We start from the raw sequence: 17,702 nt of genomic DNA, 5'->3' as shown, positions 1-17,702 counted from the left end.
TATTCTTCTGGGTAAGGTGAAAGTGTGAACAGGGGGGCAGTTGTAAATGTCAAGCCTGAAGACCATCTATCTCCTGCTTCAATAAGAGGAGAAACATCAAGGACAGGGGGAATAAAATTCCTCCTTCTGTTGTAGGAAGGGGGACCCCCTCCAGGGCCGCAAAAGTGGACTCTTGTCTAACCAGAAAAGAATTGTCTAAAAAAAGAAAAAAAAAAATTGTCTGAGGAGACATGTGCTGACAAAGGAAGAGACTTTATTGGAATGGGCACCCGGGTGGAGAGCAGCAGGGTAAGGGAACCCAGGAGAACTACTCTGCCACGTGGCTTGCAGTCTCAGGTTTTATGGTGATGGGATTCATTTCCAGGTTGTCTTTGGCCAATCATACTGACTTGGAGTCCTTCCCGGTGGCACACACATTGCTCAGCCAAGATGGATGCCAGCAACAAAGATTCTGTGAGGTGTTTGGACACGTGGTATCTCCTTTTGACCTTTCCCCAGCTCCTCTGGTTGGTGGTGGCTTATTAGTTCCACGTTCCTTACCAGGACCTCCTGTCAAAAAACAATCCATGCGAATGGCTACTATGGTGCCTGACCAGGGTGGGCGGTTTCAGCCAGTGTGCTTCCCCTAACAACGCCTCCCTGAGAGACTTCAAACTCAAGATACTTCTTGAGAATTGGGGCAGGGGTCTCTTTCTTCTGTAACTTTTTCCTGCTGTGCATGGGTGTAGTCCTGCCTAGCAGAGCAGAAGTCTCTCTCTACCTGATCTAAGTTGAGGTGTTCTGTATCTGAAACCAGCTTAAACCCTTGCAGTAACATCAGTTTGGCTTGGAACTTTTGGAGCCTGCTGGAGATAAACTTTATAAGGTGTTGGACTACACAGGGGCCAAATAGGAGGCCTAATAAGATAGTTATCACTGGACCCAGAGATGGCAGGAGCTAAGAAGGGAAGGAAGGAGAACTCCATACACCTGTTGAGCTCATATCCAAGATCTCTGTGGCCTGTTCCAAAAGCCCCTTGATATCTTCTTGAACCTGCCCAGACTGGTAATAATAAAAACAGCATTCTTCCTTTAGATAGAGGTGAGTGCCACTCTGCCCTGCAGTCAGTAAATCTAGAGCCCAGCGATTTTGTAGGACTACTGTGGCTAGGGACTCTAACCAGGATTGTAAACGTTGGAGGGTCCTCACAGCTTTTTCTATGGACACAGCAGTGTTGGTAGAAAGCTGCTGAAATTTATATAAAGAAGTTCCCCCAGTGGCACCTCCTGTCAAACCGGAAGTCAGCCCTAATGCCAGAAAAAGGGGGGTAAGTACCACCGAACAACATCACCTCTAGTGGGTATATACTGGTAGAGGCAAGGAGGTATTACTCCAGGCCAGATCTATGTACAGCATGACATAACCTGGGGATCAAGTTCCTGCCCAAAAACGTGGCAGGGATAAACAAGCTTTATGCCCACATATGAACCATGACTGGGTTCAAGCTGGGCAACAAAACAAGCTTACCAAAGGGGGCAGAATTTCCATCTGCCTTACAACTGGAACAAGGGCAGTCCTTTAGCAGCTGGGAGAACACCATCACCCCACTTGCTGCAAAACCACAGCAGCGAGGGCATTTAGGAAGGGATTCAAGTGTTGTGAGGCATCCTGGGATCTGTCCTCGAGGTAGAGAGTATTTCGTTTAGGTTCTCACCAGAGGGTTATGTTTTCAGGGGTGGGGACTCCCACAAGGGAATAACAGGGGTTGGAGTTGCCTGTCCGATTTAGAAACTAGGATGATCAGGTGTGGTTTTTGGTCGTTCAGAACAGAACATGGATTTTTGAGACTGGTTAATGGCAACTGAGGAGAGCCTCATGCTCGGGGATAGGTACAGCGTGTCAGTTCTGCCAGAACTTCTAGTTCCCGGGCTTTGGGCTAAATCATAATACCCTAGAGCAATTCCTAGATCCCGGTTTTCTCCATCAGTTCTGACACTGAAGGTTACCCCACATTGTGAGTTGTCCAGATTTCCCACAGACACCCCTATTGGGGAGTCACTTTTGAGACAAATAGAGAAGGTCACTTGGGGAATGTTAGTTAGAGAAAATAAGGGCCTGAGTGGGATTGCAGATGCTATCATGGGAGTAAATAAAGACAGCTGTTGCTGATACCAAGGCATGAAGTTTTTCTCCCCTTTTACCCAAAAGGCCATGCCATGCCCAGACAGGGTACATTGGGTGATAGCATGTAGCTGGGCTGGAAGGGTGGACCATTGATACCCTGGGATAGGTTGGACATATCCTCAATTTCTGCTGCTAATGCAGATTCAGCAAGGGGTGGTTACAATGAGTCAGGAAGCAGTGTGGTTTTCAAGCGTATATGCATCATTTTTTTTTTAATTTATTTATTTTAGTTGGAGGCTAATTACTTTACAATATTGTAGTGATTTTTGCCATGCATTGATATGAATCAGCCATGGGTTTACATCTGTTCCCCTTCTTAAACCACCCTCCCACCACGTATATGCATCATTAAGGGAGAAGTTCATAGTTGTGCAGAAAGCCATGATAAGGAAGAGGAGAAACATCATAAGATGCATTGACTTACCTGATGGAGATTTGGTGGTGTTGCACCTGAACAACAGTCCTCAATGTTCACAGGAATAGTTGTCCTCTGCTTTTGGAGTCTCAGTCCCCATCTCCCCCTCCTGTAGGGCCATAGGGTTTTATTCTAGACTTGTGGACCCAAGCAGATAGACCCTTCACTTTTACAGGAGCTGAGGTTACTAGGACAACCCAATATGGCCCTGTCCAATTCTCAGACATCTGGCTTGGACTCCCCTTCTCTTGCCAGGTCTTTACTAATACTTGGTCCCCCAGCTCTACTTGGAGGTTTTTTAAGTCCTCCTGTGGTCTAGGAAGGACCTGTTCTCCATATCGCAGTTCTTGTTGAAACCTTCCCAGGTCAATTGTATGTTTTAGGAGTTCATTGGTGTCCTCATCAAAAAAACAAAAATCAAAAGTTAAGAATGGATGTCTATACATCATTTCAAAAGGGCTTAATTGTGGCCATTTGGGGGCTGCAGTTACCTTCATGAGGGCTATGGGTAGCATATGGATCCATTTGTTATGTGTTTCTTGACATAGTGTAGCCATAGCCCTTTTAAGAGTCTGGTTGGCTCTCTTCACCTTCCCTGAGAGGAGGGCATGGCAATCCACTCCAGTATTCTTGCCTGGAGAATCCTCATGGGCAGAGGAGCCTGATGGACTACAGTCCATGGGGTCACAAAGAGTTGGACATGACTGGGTGACTAAGCACAGCATACCTTCCCTGAGGCTTGAGGCTGCCACAATGTGTGGAGGTGATATTTGATTCCTAAGCATATGGCCAGGTTCTGGGATATCGTGGCTGTAAGTGAGGGCCCATTGTTGCTCTGAAGTGATCGAGGCAGCCCAAAGGTAGGCACTATCTCCTTTAGCAGAGCTTTACAAACTTCTGTAGCTCTCTCTGTCCTAGTAGAGAATGCGTCAATCCATCCTGTGAATGTGTCATTAAAGACTAGCAAATAAGAGAACCTATGACCTAAATCAAACCCCTTACAATTATACAGAGAAAATGACAAATAGATTCAAGGGATTAGATCTGATAGACAGAGTGTCTGAAGAATTATGGACGGAGGTTAGTGATATTGTACAGGAGGCAGTGATCAAGACAATCCCCAAGAAAAAGAAATGGAAAAAAGGCAAAATGGTGGTCAGAGGAGGCCTTACAAATAGCTGAGAAAAGAAGTGAAAGACAAAGGAGAAAAGGAACGATATACCCATTGGAATGCAGAGTTCCAAAGAATAGCAAGGAGAGATAACAAAGCCTTCCCCAGTGATCAGTGCAAAGAAATAGAGAAAAACAATAGAATGGAAAAGACTAGAGATCTCTTCAAGAAAATTAGAGATACCAAGGGAACATTTCATGCAAAGACGGGCACAATAAAGGACAGAAATGGTATGGATCTAACAGAAGCAGAAGATACTAAGAAGACGTGGCAAGAATACACAGAAGAACTATACAAAAAAGATCTTCAAGACCCAGATAATCGCGACGGTGTGATCACTCACCTAGAGCCAGACATCCTGGAATGTGAAATCAAGGGGACCTTTGGAAGGAAGCATCACTATGAACAAAGCTAGTGGAGGTGCTGGAACTCCAGTGGAGCTATTTAAAATCCTAAAGATGATGTTGTGAAAGTGCTATACTCAGTATGCCAGCAAATTTAGAAAACTCAGCAGTGGCCACAAGACTGGAAAAGGTCAGTTTTCATTTCAATCCCAAAGAAAGGCAATGCCAAAGAATGCTCAAACTACTGCACAATTGTATCTCACATGCTAGCAAAGTAATACTCAAAATTCTCCAAGCCAGGCTTCAACAGTACATGAACTGTGAACTTCCAGATGTTCAAGCTGGATTTAGAAAAGGCAGAGGAACCAGAGATCAAATTGCCAACATCCTTTGCATCATTGAAAAAGCAAGAGCATTCCAGAAAAACATCTACTTCTGCTTTATTGACTATGCCAAAGCCTTTGACTATGTGTATCACAACAAACTGTGGAAAATTCTTCAAGAGATGGGAATACCAGACCACCTGACATGGCTCCTGAGAAATCAGTATGCAGGTCAAGAAGCAATAGTTAGAACTGGACATGGAACAACAGACTGGTTCCAAATCGGGAAAGGACTATATCAAGGCTATATATGGTCACCCTGCTTGTTTAACTTATATGTAGGGTACGTCATGCGAAATGTCAGGCTTGATAAAGCACAAGCTGGAATCAAGATCGCTGGGAGAAATATCAATAACCTCAGATATGCAGATGACACCACCCTTATGGCAGAAAGCAATAAAGAACTAAAGAGCCTCTTGATGAAAATGAAAGAGGAGAGTGAACAAGTTCGCTTAAAACTCAACATTCAGAAAACTAAGATAATGGCATCTGGTCCCATCACTTCACAGCAAATAGATGGGGAAACAGTGGAAACAGTGACAGACTTTATTTTGGGGGGCTCCAAAATCACTGCTGATAGTGACTGCAGCCATGAAATTAAAAGACACTTACTCCTTGGAAGAAAAGCTATGACCAACCTAGACAGCGTATTAAAAAGCAGAGACATTATTTTGCCAACAAAGGCCCATCTAGTCAAAGCTATGGTTTTTCCAGTAGTCGTGTATGGATGTGAGAGTTGGACTATGAAGAAAGCTGAGTGCCGAAGAATTGATGCTTTTGAACTGTGGTGTTGAAGAAGACTCTTCAGAGTCCCTCTGACAGCAAGGAGATCCAACCAGTCCATCTTAAAGGAAATCAGTCCTGAATATTCATTGGAAGGACTGATGCTGAAGCTGAAACTCCAATACTTTGGCCACCTGATGTGAAGAACTGACTCGTTTGAAAAGACCCTGGATGCTGGGGAATATCGAAGGTGGGAAGAGAAGGGGATGACACAGGATGAGATGGTTGGATGGCATCACCTACTCTATGGACATGAATTTGAGTAAATGCCGGGAGTTGGTGATGGACAGGGAGGCCTGCCGTGCTGTAGTCCCTGGGGTCGCAAAGAGTCGGACATGATTGAGTGACTGAATTGAACTGAACAGGCAGATGGGATTCGTTTCCAGGTTGTCTTTGGCCAATTATTCTGATTCAGAGTCCTTCCTGGTGGCACTCGCATTGCTCAGCCAAGATGGATGGCAGCAACAAGGATTCTGGGAGGTCTTCTGGTTGGTGGTGGCTTATTAGTTCCATGTTCCTTACCAGGATCTCCGGTCATAAAACAACTCATGCAAATGGTGGCTACGGTGCCTGGCCAGGGTTGGCAGTTTCAGTCAGTGTGCTTCCCCTAACACTTCTAAAGGCAAATCAATGGGTCTTCACAGTCTTAATCGACAAAATCCAGAGTCCTCAATTTCCTAGTTTTCTCCAGAAGCCCATTTCTCCTCTTCTACTGCCCTCTGACACACGCCTGAAAATGTCATTCTGTGGGTCCAGGTTCAAGTCCCTTGAGAAACTGCTAGGGAAACCAGCGCTGGAATCCCCCAAGGATACCCCAGGCTCATGTCTGTGCTCGCCAAGGTGGCAGAGCACTCTGAATCAGTCATCACCTGTTCATTATTTTCTCTCCCTAAGCCTCAACCCTTCTGAGACACAACAAGTATTTTCACTTTAAATCCTCCTCCAAAAAAGGCTCAAGGTCAAATTCCATAGAGGGTGGTTAAGGTAGGGCTCCAAGAGAGGAGTGGAAGCCTGTGGAGGAGGGCATCGCAGGCAGAGAAAAGACAGGACATTATTAGAAATAATTGTGATGTCTTACAATACTTAGTAATTACTGATTCAAGGCATGTTGGCGCCATTGTTAACGCTAATTCTTTCCCAAGAGGTTTTGATTCTGGAGGAGAGAATGGCGGGGAGTCAGCGGGGACTTTCCCAGCTCTGAAAGGTAACAGAGGCAGCCTAAGGGGAAGGCTGGAACCCGCAATAGCCGGGAGCTGCCAATCTGCGAAGTCCCAGTTGCTTAAGGTGCCAGCGAGCAAGGGCGTGGACGCAAATCCTGTTTGCCCAGGGCAACGTCTCGAGACCTCGGTGTCCAATCAGTACGAGAGTAAACATCCGACGCGGCGCAGGCGGTGAGGCGCCCCTCAGGTTCCCGGTGCCGCCCCGGAGGGCGCAGCCCGCCTCGGCCACGCCCTCGCGGCGACGGCCGGCTCGCCACCCGATTGGCCGGGAGGCCGGAAAGCCGGCCCCGGGCGCCACGTGTACTAGGGGCCCGCCGGAAGGCGAAGGCGAGCGCTGACTCGGCGGAGGTGTGCGGCGCGGGGCCGCTCTGGGCTGCGTCGGCCATGGAGCGGGACGGGGATCAGCTGTCCGCGCGGCCCGCCCTGGAGACCGAGGGGCTGCGTTTCCTTCACGTCACGGGTGAGTGGGCGCGCGCCGCGCGCCGCGGGCCGCGGGGCCGCGCCGCCACCGCCGGCCGGCCGCCATGTTCAGTGAGTAGTCCTCCACAGCGCTGTGGGCCGGGCCGGCAGGCGGCCGGACGCGGCGGTGCCCGCAGGCCTGGGCGGCCGGCCGAAGGCGCGCGCGGAGGCTCAGCCGGAGCCCGGCTTCCCTGGGCTTTGCAGGCAGCCCTTGTTTGCGCGAGTCCTTTACCTTGCGCGACGCAGGCGGCACAAGCCCTTCCGGGTCGCGGTCACCGGGCTTACTGGGTCCTTGGCGTTTGCCGCCGAGCCGCGCTCCCCCCACCACCGCGCCCTCACGCACGCCCCCAAACTGTGCCCTGTGCCAGTCCCCCGCGGCTACCCCTTTCCATACGTTGCCTGGATCCTTAAAGCCCTTCCCTTCCTGATTCGGAGACACCCCGTCATCCTTCAAAACCCGGCTGACGTGCCCCGCCTGCCCCGAGCTTGCCCCTCCGATTCCCCCGACGGCTGAGAAGCACCGTCTTAGGGATCCCTGGATTGTAGTTCTCGCTGTTTTAACTGCCTTCTTAGGAAGTCCTCAGCTGGGAAAGCCCGGTGGTAGTGTCATTTTTAGTTTTCTTGAAAACTGTGAATGTTTTATTCTTTTCAGTGGGCTCCCTGTTGGCCACTTACGGCTGGTACATCGTCTTCAGCTGCATCCTGCTCTACGTGGTCTTTCAGAAGCTTTCCACCCGGCTGAGGGCCTTGAGGCAGAGGCACTTAGACCAGGCTGCTGCTGCTCTGGGTTAGTATGTGTGTGTACGTGCGTGTACGCTCCATCGTGTCCGAGTGTTTGGGGCCCGTGGACTGCAGCCTGCCAAGCTCCTCTGTCCATGGAATTTTCCAGGGAAGAGGGCTGAAGGCGAGGCTTTACCCTTACTGCTTGTAGTATTTATAAGTTAGTCTATTGTTATGAGTAAGAGGTATCTGTCTAATCTGTGTGGAAGGAAAACTGTTTTACACTTCTGAAGTTGATTTTGCTGAATTGCAATAGTGTGTCTTTTTAAATTTCAGAGTTTTTGATGGGGTGAAAAACCCGCTTGATGATGTGTAGAACACCCTCTGCTTGCATCATTCTTCATTTACAGGAGAGATTAAAACGAAAGCGTCACAGCTTCTGCATACTTAGGGGTGTGCCTACTAACTCTCAGTTATCTCTAGAACCCTTGTGACAGGAAACTCAGCCTTATTTCCTCACATCCACTGCATTTTGCCTTTCACAGCTTACTCATCAGACCTGATGGCAGATTTACACATGGCTGTTTCAAAAACTCATTCCCTCTAAAACAGTCACCTTTTAACTTGTTAGAAGTTATAATTTCTGAGAACATATTCAAAAGAAATGTTCAGTATTTTGATAATAGTAGTATAATGAAATAAATACTAATTGTCAGTGATCTGAGTCACCGCAGTTTTGAAGCTGGGGAAGAAAGCAAACATCATAACGTGAAAGTAGTCATTAGTAGAAGGACCTAAAAAATTCCTTCACTCTCCTCTCCGATGAAACCCTGTGGTCCTGCCATGTCTCAGTATTTTTGGTTGTTGGCTATATGTCCCAAAAAACAAAGTACAATTGTAAATCTTGCTTAAGTTGCAGGATAATGTGACGTGGATGAGGTTAGACAACAGCTTCAGTCACCTGGTACAGCCATTGCTGGCACTTTGACCTGCTGACAGCTGAGGAGTGGATTTATAAGATAATGGGATGGGCATCTCAGAACAGAAGTTTGTTTTAAGGAAGCGTTGCACAAAGTAAATGTGCAGTGAAAGGTGTACTTGTGTTGTACAATATTGTTAGAAAAATTAGGTTTAAAAAATCCACACATAGTTTCTTTTTTTCTAAGAGTAAAACAGCAATTTCAAATGTTGCTACAATTCACATTTCTATAAAGTCGAACTATAGTTTTGTTTTTAAAGGTAAAAGTTCTGTTCATCTCTGCCACCACACACGCACACCCACCCAGCCATACCCATTTTGTCCCCCGTTCTACGTGGATTCAATCAAGTGACCTTTTTTCCATTGCTGTTTACTGTGTGTAGGTGATGGTGATTGCTTATCCTTTGGATGATACTGGTGTGAACATAATAGATCTAGTTTGTTTCTTTGTTTCGAAAATTAGTCACACCACTGTGTAGTTCCCCTTAGTGCTCCTTAAACACAGTGGTCTGTGTAAAGCAGATAGAAAACTTGATTGTGTTTTTGTGTAATTTGCTTTGTTGTATAAACCAGATAGAAATAAATAATCTGGGGCGGTCATTTCTATTAACGCTAGTTGGAGGAATTTTTCTTTTCTGTAGAAACAAGGATAAAATACCTAAATATCTTTACCTTTCTGGTATATATCTAGACTAATTAGGTGATAGCTAATGATCAGAAAACGTTCTTTCCCTTGGTTATCTTCTAGAATTCTGGTCAGCCTAGAGGCTGGGTGTTAGGAGGTATCCAGGATGTGAAGTCAAATTTCACTGTGGCTACCTGACCACTTACATTTTAACCATAGGGCCCATGCCAGATCCTCTGAATTGGGATTGCTCGGGGAGCCCAGAAATGTGTTTTGAACAGAGATTTCTGATGCTGTATTTAACAAGGACTCTGAAATGAGGCTATGTGATAGTCTCCTGCCCCTTTAAGCAGTAATTAAATATATGCAGAAGAATAGACTTACTCGTGTTATAAAAGGTTTTTGTATTGTTTGATTTCTGTACACTTCTGATAATATAGACCTCAGGAGTTTCCGTTTTATATTTTACAAGGTGCTTTATTCCAATTTTTTCCTGCCTTTTCAGAACCTGATATTGTTGTTAAACGACAGGAGGCTTTAGCAGCTGCTCGTTTGAAAATGCAAGAAGAATTAAATGCACAAGTTGAAAAACATAAAGAGAAATTAAGACAGGTATGTACTGGTTTTAGTTTGAATACATGATATTTGAGGTTTAGTTGGTAAAAGTGTGTATGTGTGTGTGCACGCACTCACATTATGGTGGGTACAGGGAACAGTTTCAGGCTGAATCATTTCCGCTTAGCTAAGTATTGCTCAACATGTTTTACTTGTGTAATTTCTTAATATTTAGGGGAGAAATGCTCTTAAAGAATTAAATACCCTTTAAGTACTCTTGTATTTATGTTCTTACTTTTAAGTGGTTCCCTTATAGCAGTATTTTGCCCAACAAAACCATGTGCTATGTGCAGGAGCCTTACCACCAGACACAGAACACACATTCAGCATCTTGCTTCATGGTTGGTCTCAAGCTTTGCATCTCACGGAACCTGACTTGGTGGGGCCACTCTTCAGTGCATCAAAGAAGAGCCAGGGGAGGGTGGCCATGGACTCAGCCTAGGGTCGAGATGGAGAGCAGGAAATGGAGTTTTGAAAGACTTTTGTTAAAGACACATGGTTTGGTTGTGGGAGTGATGGGAGGTTTTGGAGGTGGTGGGGAGGAAGACCAGGGGCTACTGTTGAAGTGGCCTGAGCAGCTAGGTGGGTTGTGCTGCTCTTCACAGGAGTGAAGTCACACTTACTGTGTTGGCCCCAGTCTGTGTAACTGAAGCAACTAAGTGTAGGCTCCACTTTCTGGTTTCATTACAGATGTTTCTGGGCCCCTCTTTATCCCCTTAGAAGGAAACCAGAGAAGTTGGTCTTCCTGCTGGTCTTACATGTGTTTCTGGTATTTCCAGAAAGGAATGCCTTTCTGCCACTGCTGGTGGCTTTTGTTTTCTGCATGGTCACTTAGTACATGGCTGGTGTCCACATCGTGGCTGGAGCCCAGAGTGAAAAGACAGAGCAAAGCTTTTTAGGTATTTTTCCAGAAATATTTTATCCATATATAAATGCATGCTTATATCATTTTTCCATAGAAATGGCAGCATAATACACATAGATGCTATTTTTAAGCAGTTTTATTTTTTGTTTTTTTCTAAAAAAAACTTGAGAAAGTGTTTTAAAGTTTTTGAGAAATATTTAATTGTTTTGTTTCTAGAGCCCAAGAGTAAGTTAAGTTCCTTCTACATTTCAAAATTAATGACTTCAGGGTCTGAGTTCTTTGCATTAGTAAAACAGCCTGATCATTTACCCAGTTTGCTGATATAGCTGGAGAAAAAAGCTTTTAAAAGATTGTTTTTAAAAACTGTAATGTGAGCCTCCTAAAATTGGAGAAAGGATAGAAGCCTGTGTTCAGTTTTAAAGTTGTGGTTCTGTATTGTTTGTTCAGTCTCTCAGTCGGGGGTCTGGCTCTTTGCGACCCCATGGACTGCAGCACGCCAGGCTTCCCTGTCCTTCACCATCTCGGGGAGTTTGCTCAAACTCATGTCCACTGAGTTGGTGATGCCATGCAACCATCTCATCCTCTGTCGCCCCTGTTTCCTCCTACCTTCAATCTTTCCCAGCATCAGAGTCTTTTCCAATGAGTCAGTTCTTCTCATCAGGTGGCTGAAGTATTGGAGCTTCAGCTTCAGCATCAGTCCTTCCAGTGAATATTCAGGACTGATTACCTTTAGGATTGACTGGTTTGTTCTCCTTGCTGTCCGTGGGACTCAGAAGAGTCTCCTCCAGTACCACAGTTTGAAAGCATCTATTCTTTGCTGCTCAGCCTTTTTTATTGTCCAACACTCACATCTATACATGACTGCTGGAAAAACCACAGCTTTGACTATGGACCTTTGTCAGCAAAGGAATGTCTGCTTTTTAATATGCTGTCTAGGTTGGTCATAGCTTTTCTTCCAGGGATCAAGCATCTTTTAATTTCATGGCTACAGTCACCATCCACAGTGATTTCAGAGCTCACAAAAATACAGTCTGTTAACTGTTTCCATAGTTTTCCCATCTGTTTGCCATGAAGTGATGGGACTGGATGCCATGATCTTCATTTTTCAATGTTAAGTTTTAAGCCAGCTTTTTTACTCTCCTCTTTAACCTTCATCAAGAGGCTCTTGATGCTTTCTGCCATTAGGGTGGTGTCATCTGCATATCTGAGATTATTGATATTTCTCCCAGCAATCTTGATTCCAGCTTGTGCTTATTCAGCCTGGCATTTCCCATGATGTACTTTGCATAGAAGTTAAATAAGCGGGGTGACGTGTAGCCTTGACGTACTCCTTTCCCAGTTTTGGACGAGACCATTGTTTATGTCCGATTCTATCTGTTTCTTCTTGACCTGCATACAGGTTTTGCAGGAAGCAGGTAAGCTGGTCTGGTATTCCCGTCTCTTTAAGAATTTTCCACAGTTTGTGATCTGCACAGTGAGAGACTTCAGTGTAGTCAACGTGGGTCTGTATACTTAAGAAAAGTAACAGTCTTCCTGTCTCACAGTTTAGTCAGCTCTCTTGTTTGTGGTCTCAGAATTTGTCACTGATGTACCATTCTGGTGTTTTCCACATTGCCTATAAACATAAAACAACCTTCAGCTCAAGAAACAGTTTCTTCCTTTACCTCCTGTACTTGCAGACAGTGAAGGCATGAAGGGACAGGCATTTGGGTTTAGCAGTGATGGACCCTGAACCATTGAGAAATTTCTGGATATGTGCTTTCTAAGGCATCCTCTTGCATATCTTTGTGGCATCACAGTTTAACTGGAACCAGAGTGAACTGAAATTTGGGTTTGGATTGCATCAGGAATTGAGAGAGTTAGTGACCTCTGTGTGCACGTGAGTTGCAGTACCCAGTTGTTGTTCAAGGAGTAGGAAGCAGAAGCGAAGACCTCGGGCACTGTTTTTCCCTCCTGTTCACTGCTCAAGCTTTCCCAGGTGCTCAGTGTTGGACATAGTTTTCTACTGAGATTAGTTTCTCTTATGCTCCCTTAGTACCTTACTTTCAGACAACTTTCAAATTTGCTCTCACTGGCTCCTCCCAGCCTTCGAAGTTGAAGGGTTAAGTGACTTTCCTCAGGTGACACAACCAAATAGCAGCAAAGCACACCTGCCAGCCACACTGACCCTTTTCAAGTCAGGGTTCCTCCACATGACCAGAAATGTCTAGTTTAAAAGAAGAATCGGTGTTCTTTCTTCTGTGACACTTTTTGCTTTCTCTAATAGTACACAAAAGCAAGAGATTCTGTATCTGAATTAAATTCACACACCACTAGATGACAACTGCTTCATTAACTGAAGAAAGTGCAGGTGAAAGTTTGAAGAGCATTTAAATTACAGGTTATCAACAGCACGTTTTCTTTGAGAAAGATGGCAGCTTATGAATTCATTCTGTATCATGTGTGATTCTTCCTCAGCTTGAAGAAGAAAAAAGGAGACAGAAGATTGAAATGTGGGATAGCATGCAAGAAGGAAAAAGTTATAAAGGAAATAGAAGAAAGCCTCAGGTGATGTAGCCTTCAACCTAGTGGACTTTTTTCAAGTAGGTGAAGATTCGTGGAGTAGAATGTCTTAACTAGATTCTTAAGCCTGTGTATGTTCAAGCAGGAAGAAGACAGTTCTGGGCCTTCTACGTCATCAGTCACCCCGAAACGAAAATCTGACAAAAAGCCTTTGCGAGGAGGAGGTAAGTGTCAAACATTAAAGCATTCTGAACAATGACTGGCTAAATTTACCTGAAACAGGATTCTCTTTTCTTGATTCATTGTCTATAAACTGAGACTAATTCCTAAGTGTAAGGTTATGAAGATTAAATAAAAGAAACAGATGTCAAACAGCCTTCAGCGGCTAGAAATGACCAATCTGCTGAACCTCCAGCAAGGACGTGGGTGCATGTCCTGTTTCCAGGCGGTCTCTGACCTCCTTGGCCTCACAAAAGTTAGCATTTGATAAGCAATGAAAGAGGTCACTCGAGGCTCTCAGGAAATAATTGGGATGGCTGCACTTGTATTTTAGTATTTTTCACTTGACCCCACACAGTCCTGTAAGGGGTGAGTTAAGTGAGACAAGGAATAGTGTACCTGTTTTGTATATGAGTGGGGCAAGGGGCCTAGGACACGGGTTTTGGTCTTTCCAGACAGGGCTGTCTTGTTTCTTACAAATAACTCCCTCAAGGAGGCATGAACGGATACTCATTCAGAGACCTTCTGTGTGCAGTACCCCCGAGCACTCTAGGTGGTACCATAGCAGTCTGTACCATCCCATCCTTGAGGACTTTCACATACTTCTGGCAAGATGGGACTCCCACACAATTGAAAATAAGTGATCCTTTGTGATCTGCCAGGAGTTCCTCCTCCATCTGCAGAGAGGAGAGGGCAAAAGCATTAGAATGCTTTGTGAAGGAACCAGTTCTCGGCTGAAGATACTTTTTTCTATCTGGGAAGAAGGGTTTTCTCTGGCTAGGTGCCACAGGGGCAGAGGTGTGGAAGCCTGGCCAACCTCTTGGAGGACTGAGGGGGGTCTGTGAAGCCTGTAAGCTCTGTGAAGCCGGGACACAAGGTGGGCTGCCCTTAAAGGCTGGGCTCTGATCCCCTCCTTTTTGTTAGGAACTCAAAGCTGGCTTCTATAGGGGAGTGGTGTGTCTGAAAAGAAAATGCTTTTTAAAGTCTTTTTCTTGCTCCAGCAAGAAATAATCTCCTAAGACCCTTTTGCAAAGCAAAGAGTGGTAGTGTTCAGGAGACGATTGTGGAAAATGGAATGTATGGTATGCTGTGTGCATGCCTCTAGCGTTCCCAGCAGTCCAGAGCTGGGGGCTTCGAATGGCCTGTCTTTACAGGCCTTAAAGACACTGAGGCACAGGGAGTTGGTGACCAAAGATTCTACAGAAAGTAAGGAAAAAAACCACCTCATTTAAAGTCTTGCTGACTCTAGAGCCTGAGCAGAATGGTTGCCAAATGTCTATTAACTTGAGGAAGTTAACGAGTGGGCAAGGATGGGTGTGGGGCTGGGGCATGTGGGTTTCCCAGTTCTGACTGGTGAAAGCGACAGCAGGTTCCATTCTGTTGTGATTTTTATAATTTATTTTCTGTAGTGTGAGCAGTTCTTACTTGAATGTATTCGTTTTGTTAAGCACTACAGTTAGAAGCCTTTATATACTTAAATTTAGCCATCTTGAGAGGCTTTAGGGGCACATTTTTTGTGTATTTGGGGGAGATTTTCACATTGTGGTAGTTAAAACAGAAGCTGAATGGCTTGTTTTATTCAAGTCAGTTCAGACTGCAGTCACGTTATAGAAAGGCAGTTCAGGGTATACAATGCAATATAATGCAATCACATTATAAAGTTGTTTTTGTCATGTGGTAGCTTAAAAGTTTTATGAAAATGTTTATGAGAGTAGGATCGTATCTTTGCAGTTCTTTGCATATCAGGCTTACAGTCTTCTGTTTGATGCAAAAAGTTTCCAGCACTGTTTTGCTTCCTTTCTCTCGTCACAGGTTACAATCCTTTGTCTGGTGAAGGTGGTGGAACCTGCTCCTGGAGACCTGGACGCAGAGGACCCTCATCTGGTGGATGAGGCTAAGAATCTTGTTAGTGTCACTTTTGACATTAGCAAGATGAATCCTTAACCCTCAACTCAATTGCCTTACGCACGCTTTTCATAGTGATTAGCCAAGGGTAGGGGCTTTCTTCCTGTTCTTCACTACACTGATAACTTCAAGGATTGAAGGCAGCATAGGGTGTGGACACGGCCACTAGGCAGTAATTGCAGTTAGTCACACTGCAGTGAAGCCAGTGACTGCTCATTGATTGCGCAGGTCTTTATTAGTTGGTAGCTAAGGGCTTCCAGGTGATGGGTGATCTTGATAAAAGAGACCTGGTAGTGATCCTTCAAGTTAAGAGGTCCTTGCTGGTAGGACAGTCTCTGTGACAGCTTGCGTTGAATGATGTCTTCCTTGTAAATGGTGAGCCCACCAGCAAGGATTACTGATGCAGACAGTTGATGGGGTTGTTCTGTAAATTTATATGTACAGAACTGTTAAAAAAAAAAAAAGACTGTAAATATTAAAAAAAAAAAAATGCAGAGAACATTTTCAGTATCTTTATTAAATTTAAGGAAATTTCTTTGAACTTGAATTTGTCTGTCTAACATTATACAGCTTTTTATCATTCACAACCTCCCACTAATAAGACTGACTTTCTCTTCTCATTATTGCTCACCTCAGAGAGCATGAAAAGTGGGACAGCTGCAGTGGTTTTCAGAGTTGGAGGGCTCCTGGGGGTTTATCCACAAAATCAGGCACTTGGAGTTGAGTTTCTGCATTAATAGGGCAGAGAAACATCTTGCCTATAAGCACCGCAGGGGTCACTGGGGTTTGGGGAAGCCCTGTAAGTCCTCTGTCTCGCACTCATTTCTCATGTCCTTGTCCAGAAGCTCTGTGAAGTATGTTATAAAGGGCCAGATAGTAAAGATTTTAGACTTGGCAGGCGGCACAGTTTTTTTTTTTAATTTTTAAATAATTGTTAAATACATTTAAAAATATTTAGCTCATGGGCTAGATTTGTCCTGCCGCCTGTAGTTTGCTTCATGTCAAGATCATGAGAAAGAACAATGGAAAGTTTTAGACTGGGGTTAAAATATTTCATCTAGGTCTGTTATTTACATCTAGAGAGATTGATTCCCTGTAGGATATAAACGAACTTTTAAGAGTTCTTCCTTTCATATGTTTTCTGTAGTTGAAAATGCATAGTTACAGCTATCAGCTATTCATTTTAGAAATAGAAGGGATGTTTCAGTATACTATTAGCTGTGACTTTTCCCTCAAACCTCCTTTTCCCCCCCATAAATTAAGGAATTATCAGGTGTAAACACATAGGAAGAAACGCTGAGTTCTATGTACCCACCTTGCATCTGGCAGTATGACTGTGGTGGTGGAGGGGTGGTGCCATGTGAGTAATTGATCGGGAGATAATAGAAGAGAGAAGGAAACTAATTTGTGTAATAGCATTTCAAGAGCACTTACTGTGTGCTAAGCACATACATTTGTAGTTAATCCTCACTACAGTCCTGTGAGGTAGGTGCTTCTAATTAACCTTGGTTTTTATAAACTGTAGCTTAGAGGGTCAGCTGGTGCAAGACCCTGATTACTGTCCTTGTGTTCCTGATAGCCAAAGGCCGTACAGCCAAGGGCCATAGAAAACCAAGCTGGATGTATCTAATGAAACCGTTACCATGTGGAACAGTGAATACTTACGGAGTATGGTGTGCTGCAAGTCAAGAGCAGTGAACATTTCAGAAGGGTGGACTGAAGTTGCCAGAGGAGATGGGTCCTGTGCTCCTGTTGAAAAAAGTGGTGCCAGAATCCGAGGCCCATGGGGAAGAAGGGGTGGGTCAGAACAGAGCTGAACCAGGCAGAACATTGCCTCATGCTGCAGTGGGGGGGCTGCAGCTTGGAACTGATGCAGGAGTCATGTATTTAAATGATGCGTAACCCAGTCCATCCTGATAGTGGAGTAACATTAGTAAGTGGGCAAAAGACACACAGACCTTCAGTTGAAACTTTCTGGTGCCTAGAGTTGTGGCCTTGGCCAAATGCACCTGCTACCACTGGAAAGAGGAACTTCTCAAGGACCACTCTTACCTATCTTCCTGTTCTCCCCTGGGCCATTTCTGTTAGCTGCTCCTCAGACATGTCAAGTCTTTATCATAGTATAAGCACAAAGCTGCATCACATTCACGAAACCCTGATTTCCGCTGGTGCTCCTTCCTATGGAACGAGCTTTGAGTTGTCTCCATTCATCTGTTTCTGCCCACCCTCTGCTTAACACTGCAGATGCTCTTCCTGGATCATTCCGTTTAACACTCCAGTGGAGTTTTTGGTTTCGTCTTATTTGACCTGCCAGCAATTGGCCCTTGCAGTTT

At 44.8% G+C, this 17,702-nt stretch overlaps 2 protein-coding genes across 6 annotated transcripts; one reads left to right on the top strand and one right to left on the bottom strand.

Moving 5' to 3' along the window:
- Positions 1-236: 236 nt before the first annotated feature.
- On the bottom strand, positions 237-6,866 carry LOC145530300 (uncharacterized). 2 transcript variants are annotated; one of them, XM_081551407.1, is made up of 3 exons: positions 3,071-6,866; positions 2,589-2,977; positions 237-549 (listed from the first exon to the last, which is right to left on the bottom strand). In XM_081551407.1, exon 1 carries the CDS (start codon positions 6,864-6,866, stop codon positions 6,540-6,542), a length of 327 nt encoding a protein of 108 aa, XP_081407533.1. In that variant the 3' UTR covers positions 237-549; positions 2,589-2,977; positions 3,071-6,539. The 2 variants fall into 2 exon arrangements, with proteins under 2 accessions (XP_081407533.1, XP_081407534.1); XM_081551408.1 differs by having other exon boundaries at positions 2,589-2,688.
- On the top strand, positions 6,798-15,863 carry SELENOS (selenoprotein S). Of its 4 annotated transcripts, none has more exons than XM_081551403.1 (6): positions 6,798-6,940; positions 7,592-7,726; positions 9,769-9,875; positions 13,201-13,290; positions 13,391-13,469; positions 15,277-15,863. In XM_081551403.1, exons 1-6 carry the CDS (start codon positions 6,865-6,867, stop codon positions 15,354-15,356), a joined length of 567 nt encoding a protein of 188 aa, XP_081407529.1. In that variant the 5' UTR covers positions 6,798-6,864; the 3' UTR covers positions 15,357-15,863. The 4 variants fall into 4 exon arrangements, with proteins under 4 accessions (XP_081407529.1, XP_081407531.1, XP_081407530.1 ...); XM_081551405.1 differs by having other exon boundaries at positions 7,592-7,730; XM_081551404.1 differs by having other exon boundaries at positions 6,798-7,011.
- Positions 15,864-17,702: the final 1,839 nt, after the last annotated feature.

Source organism: Giraffa tippelskirchi, chromosome 12 (genome assembly GCF_054371585.1).
Source record: "Giraffa tippelskirchi isolate mGirTip1 chromosome 12, T2T-mGirTip1v1.2.pri, whole genome shotgun sequence".
Taxonomy (NCBI): Eukaryota; Metazoa; Chordata; class Mammalia; order Artiodactyla; family Giraffidae; genus Giraffa; species Giraffa tippelskirchi.
This window is presented reverse-complemented; position numbering and strand designations above follow the sequence as displayed.

Excerpts from the sequence above, each read along its gene's own strand:
- SELENOS (XM_081551403.1), top strand. The coding sequence starts at position 6,865 with ATGGAGCGGGACGGGGATCAGCTGTCCGCGCGGCCCGCCCTGGAGACC. Across the intron at positions 7,727-9,768 it reads CCAGGCTGCTGCTGCTCTGG|AACCTGATATTGTTGTTAAA; the intron begins GTTAGTATGTGT and ends CTGCCTTTTCAG. Across the intron at positions 13,470-15,276 it reads AAAGCCTTTGCGAGGAGGAG|GTTACAATCCTTTGTCTGGT; the intron begins GTAAGTGTCAAA and ends CTCTCGTCACAG.
- LOC145530300 (XM_081551407.1), bottom strand. The coding sequence starts at position 6,866 with ATGGCCGACGCAGCCCAGAGCGGCCCCGCGCCGCACACCTCCGCCGAG.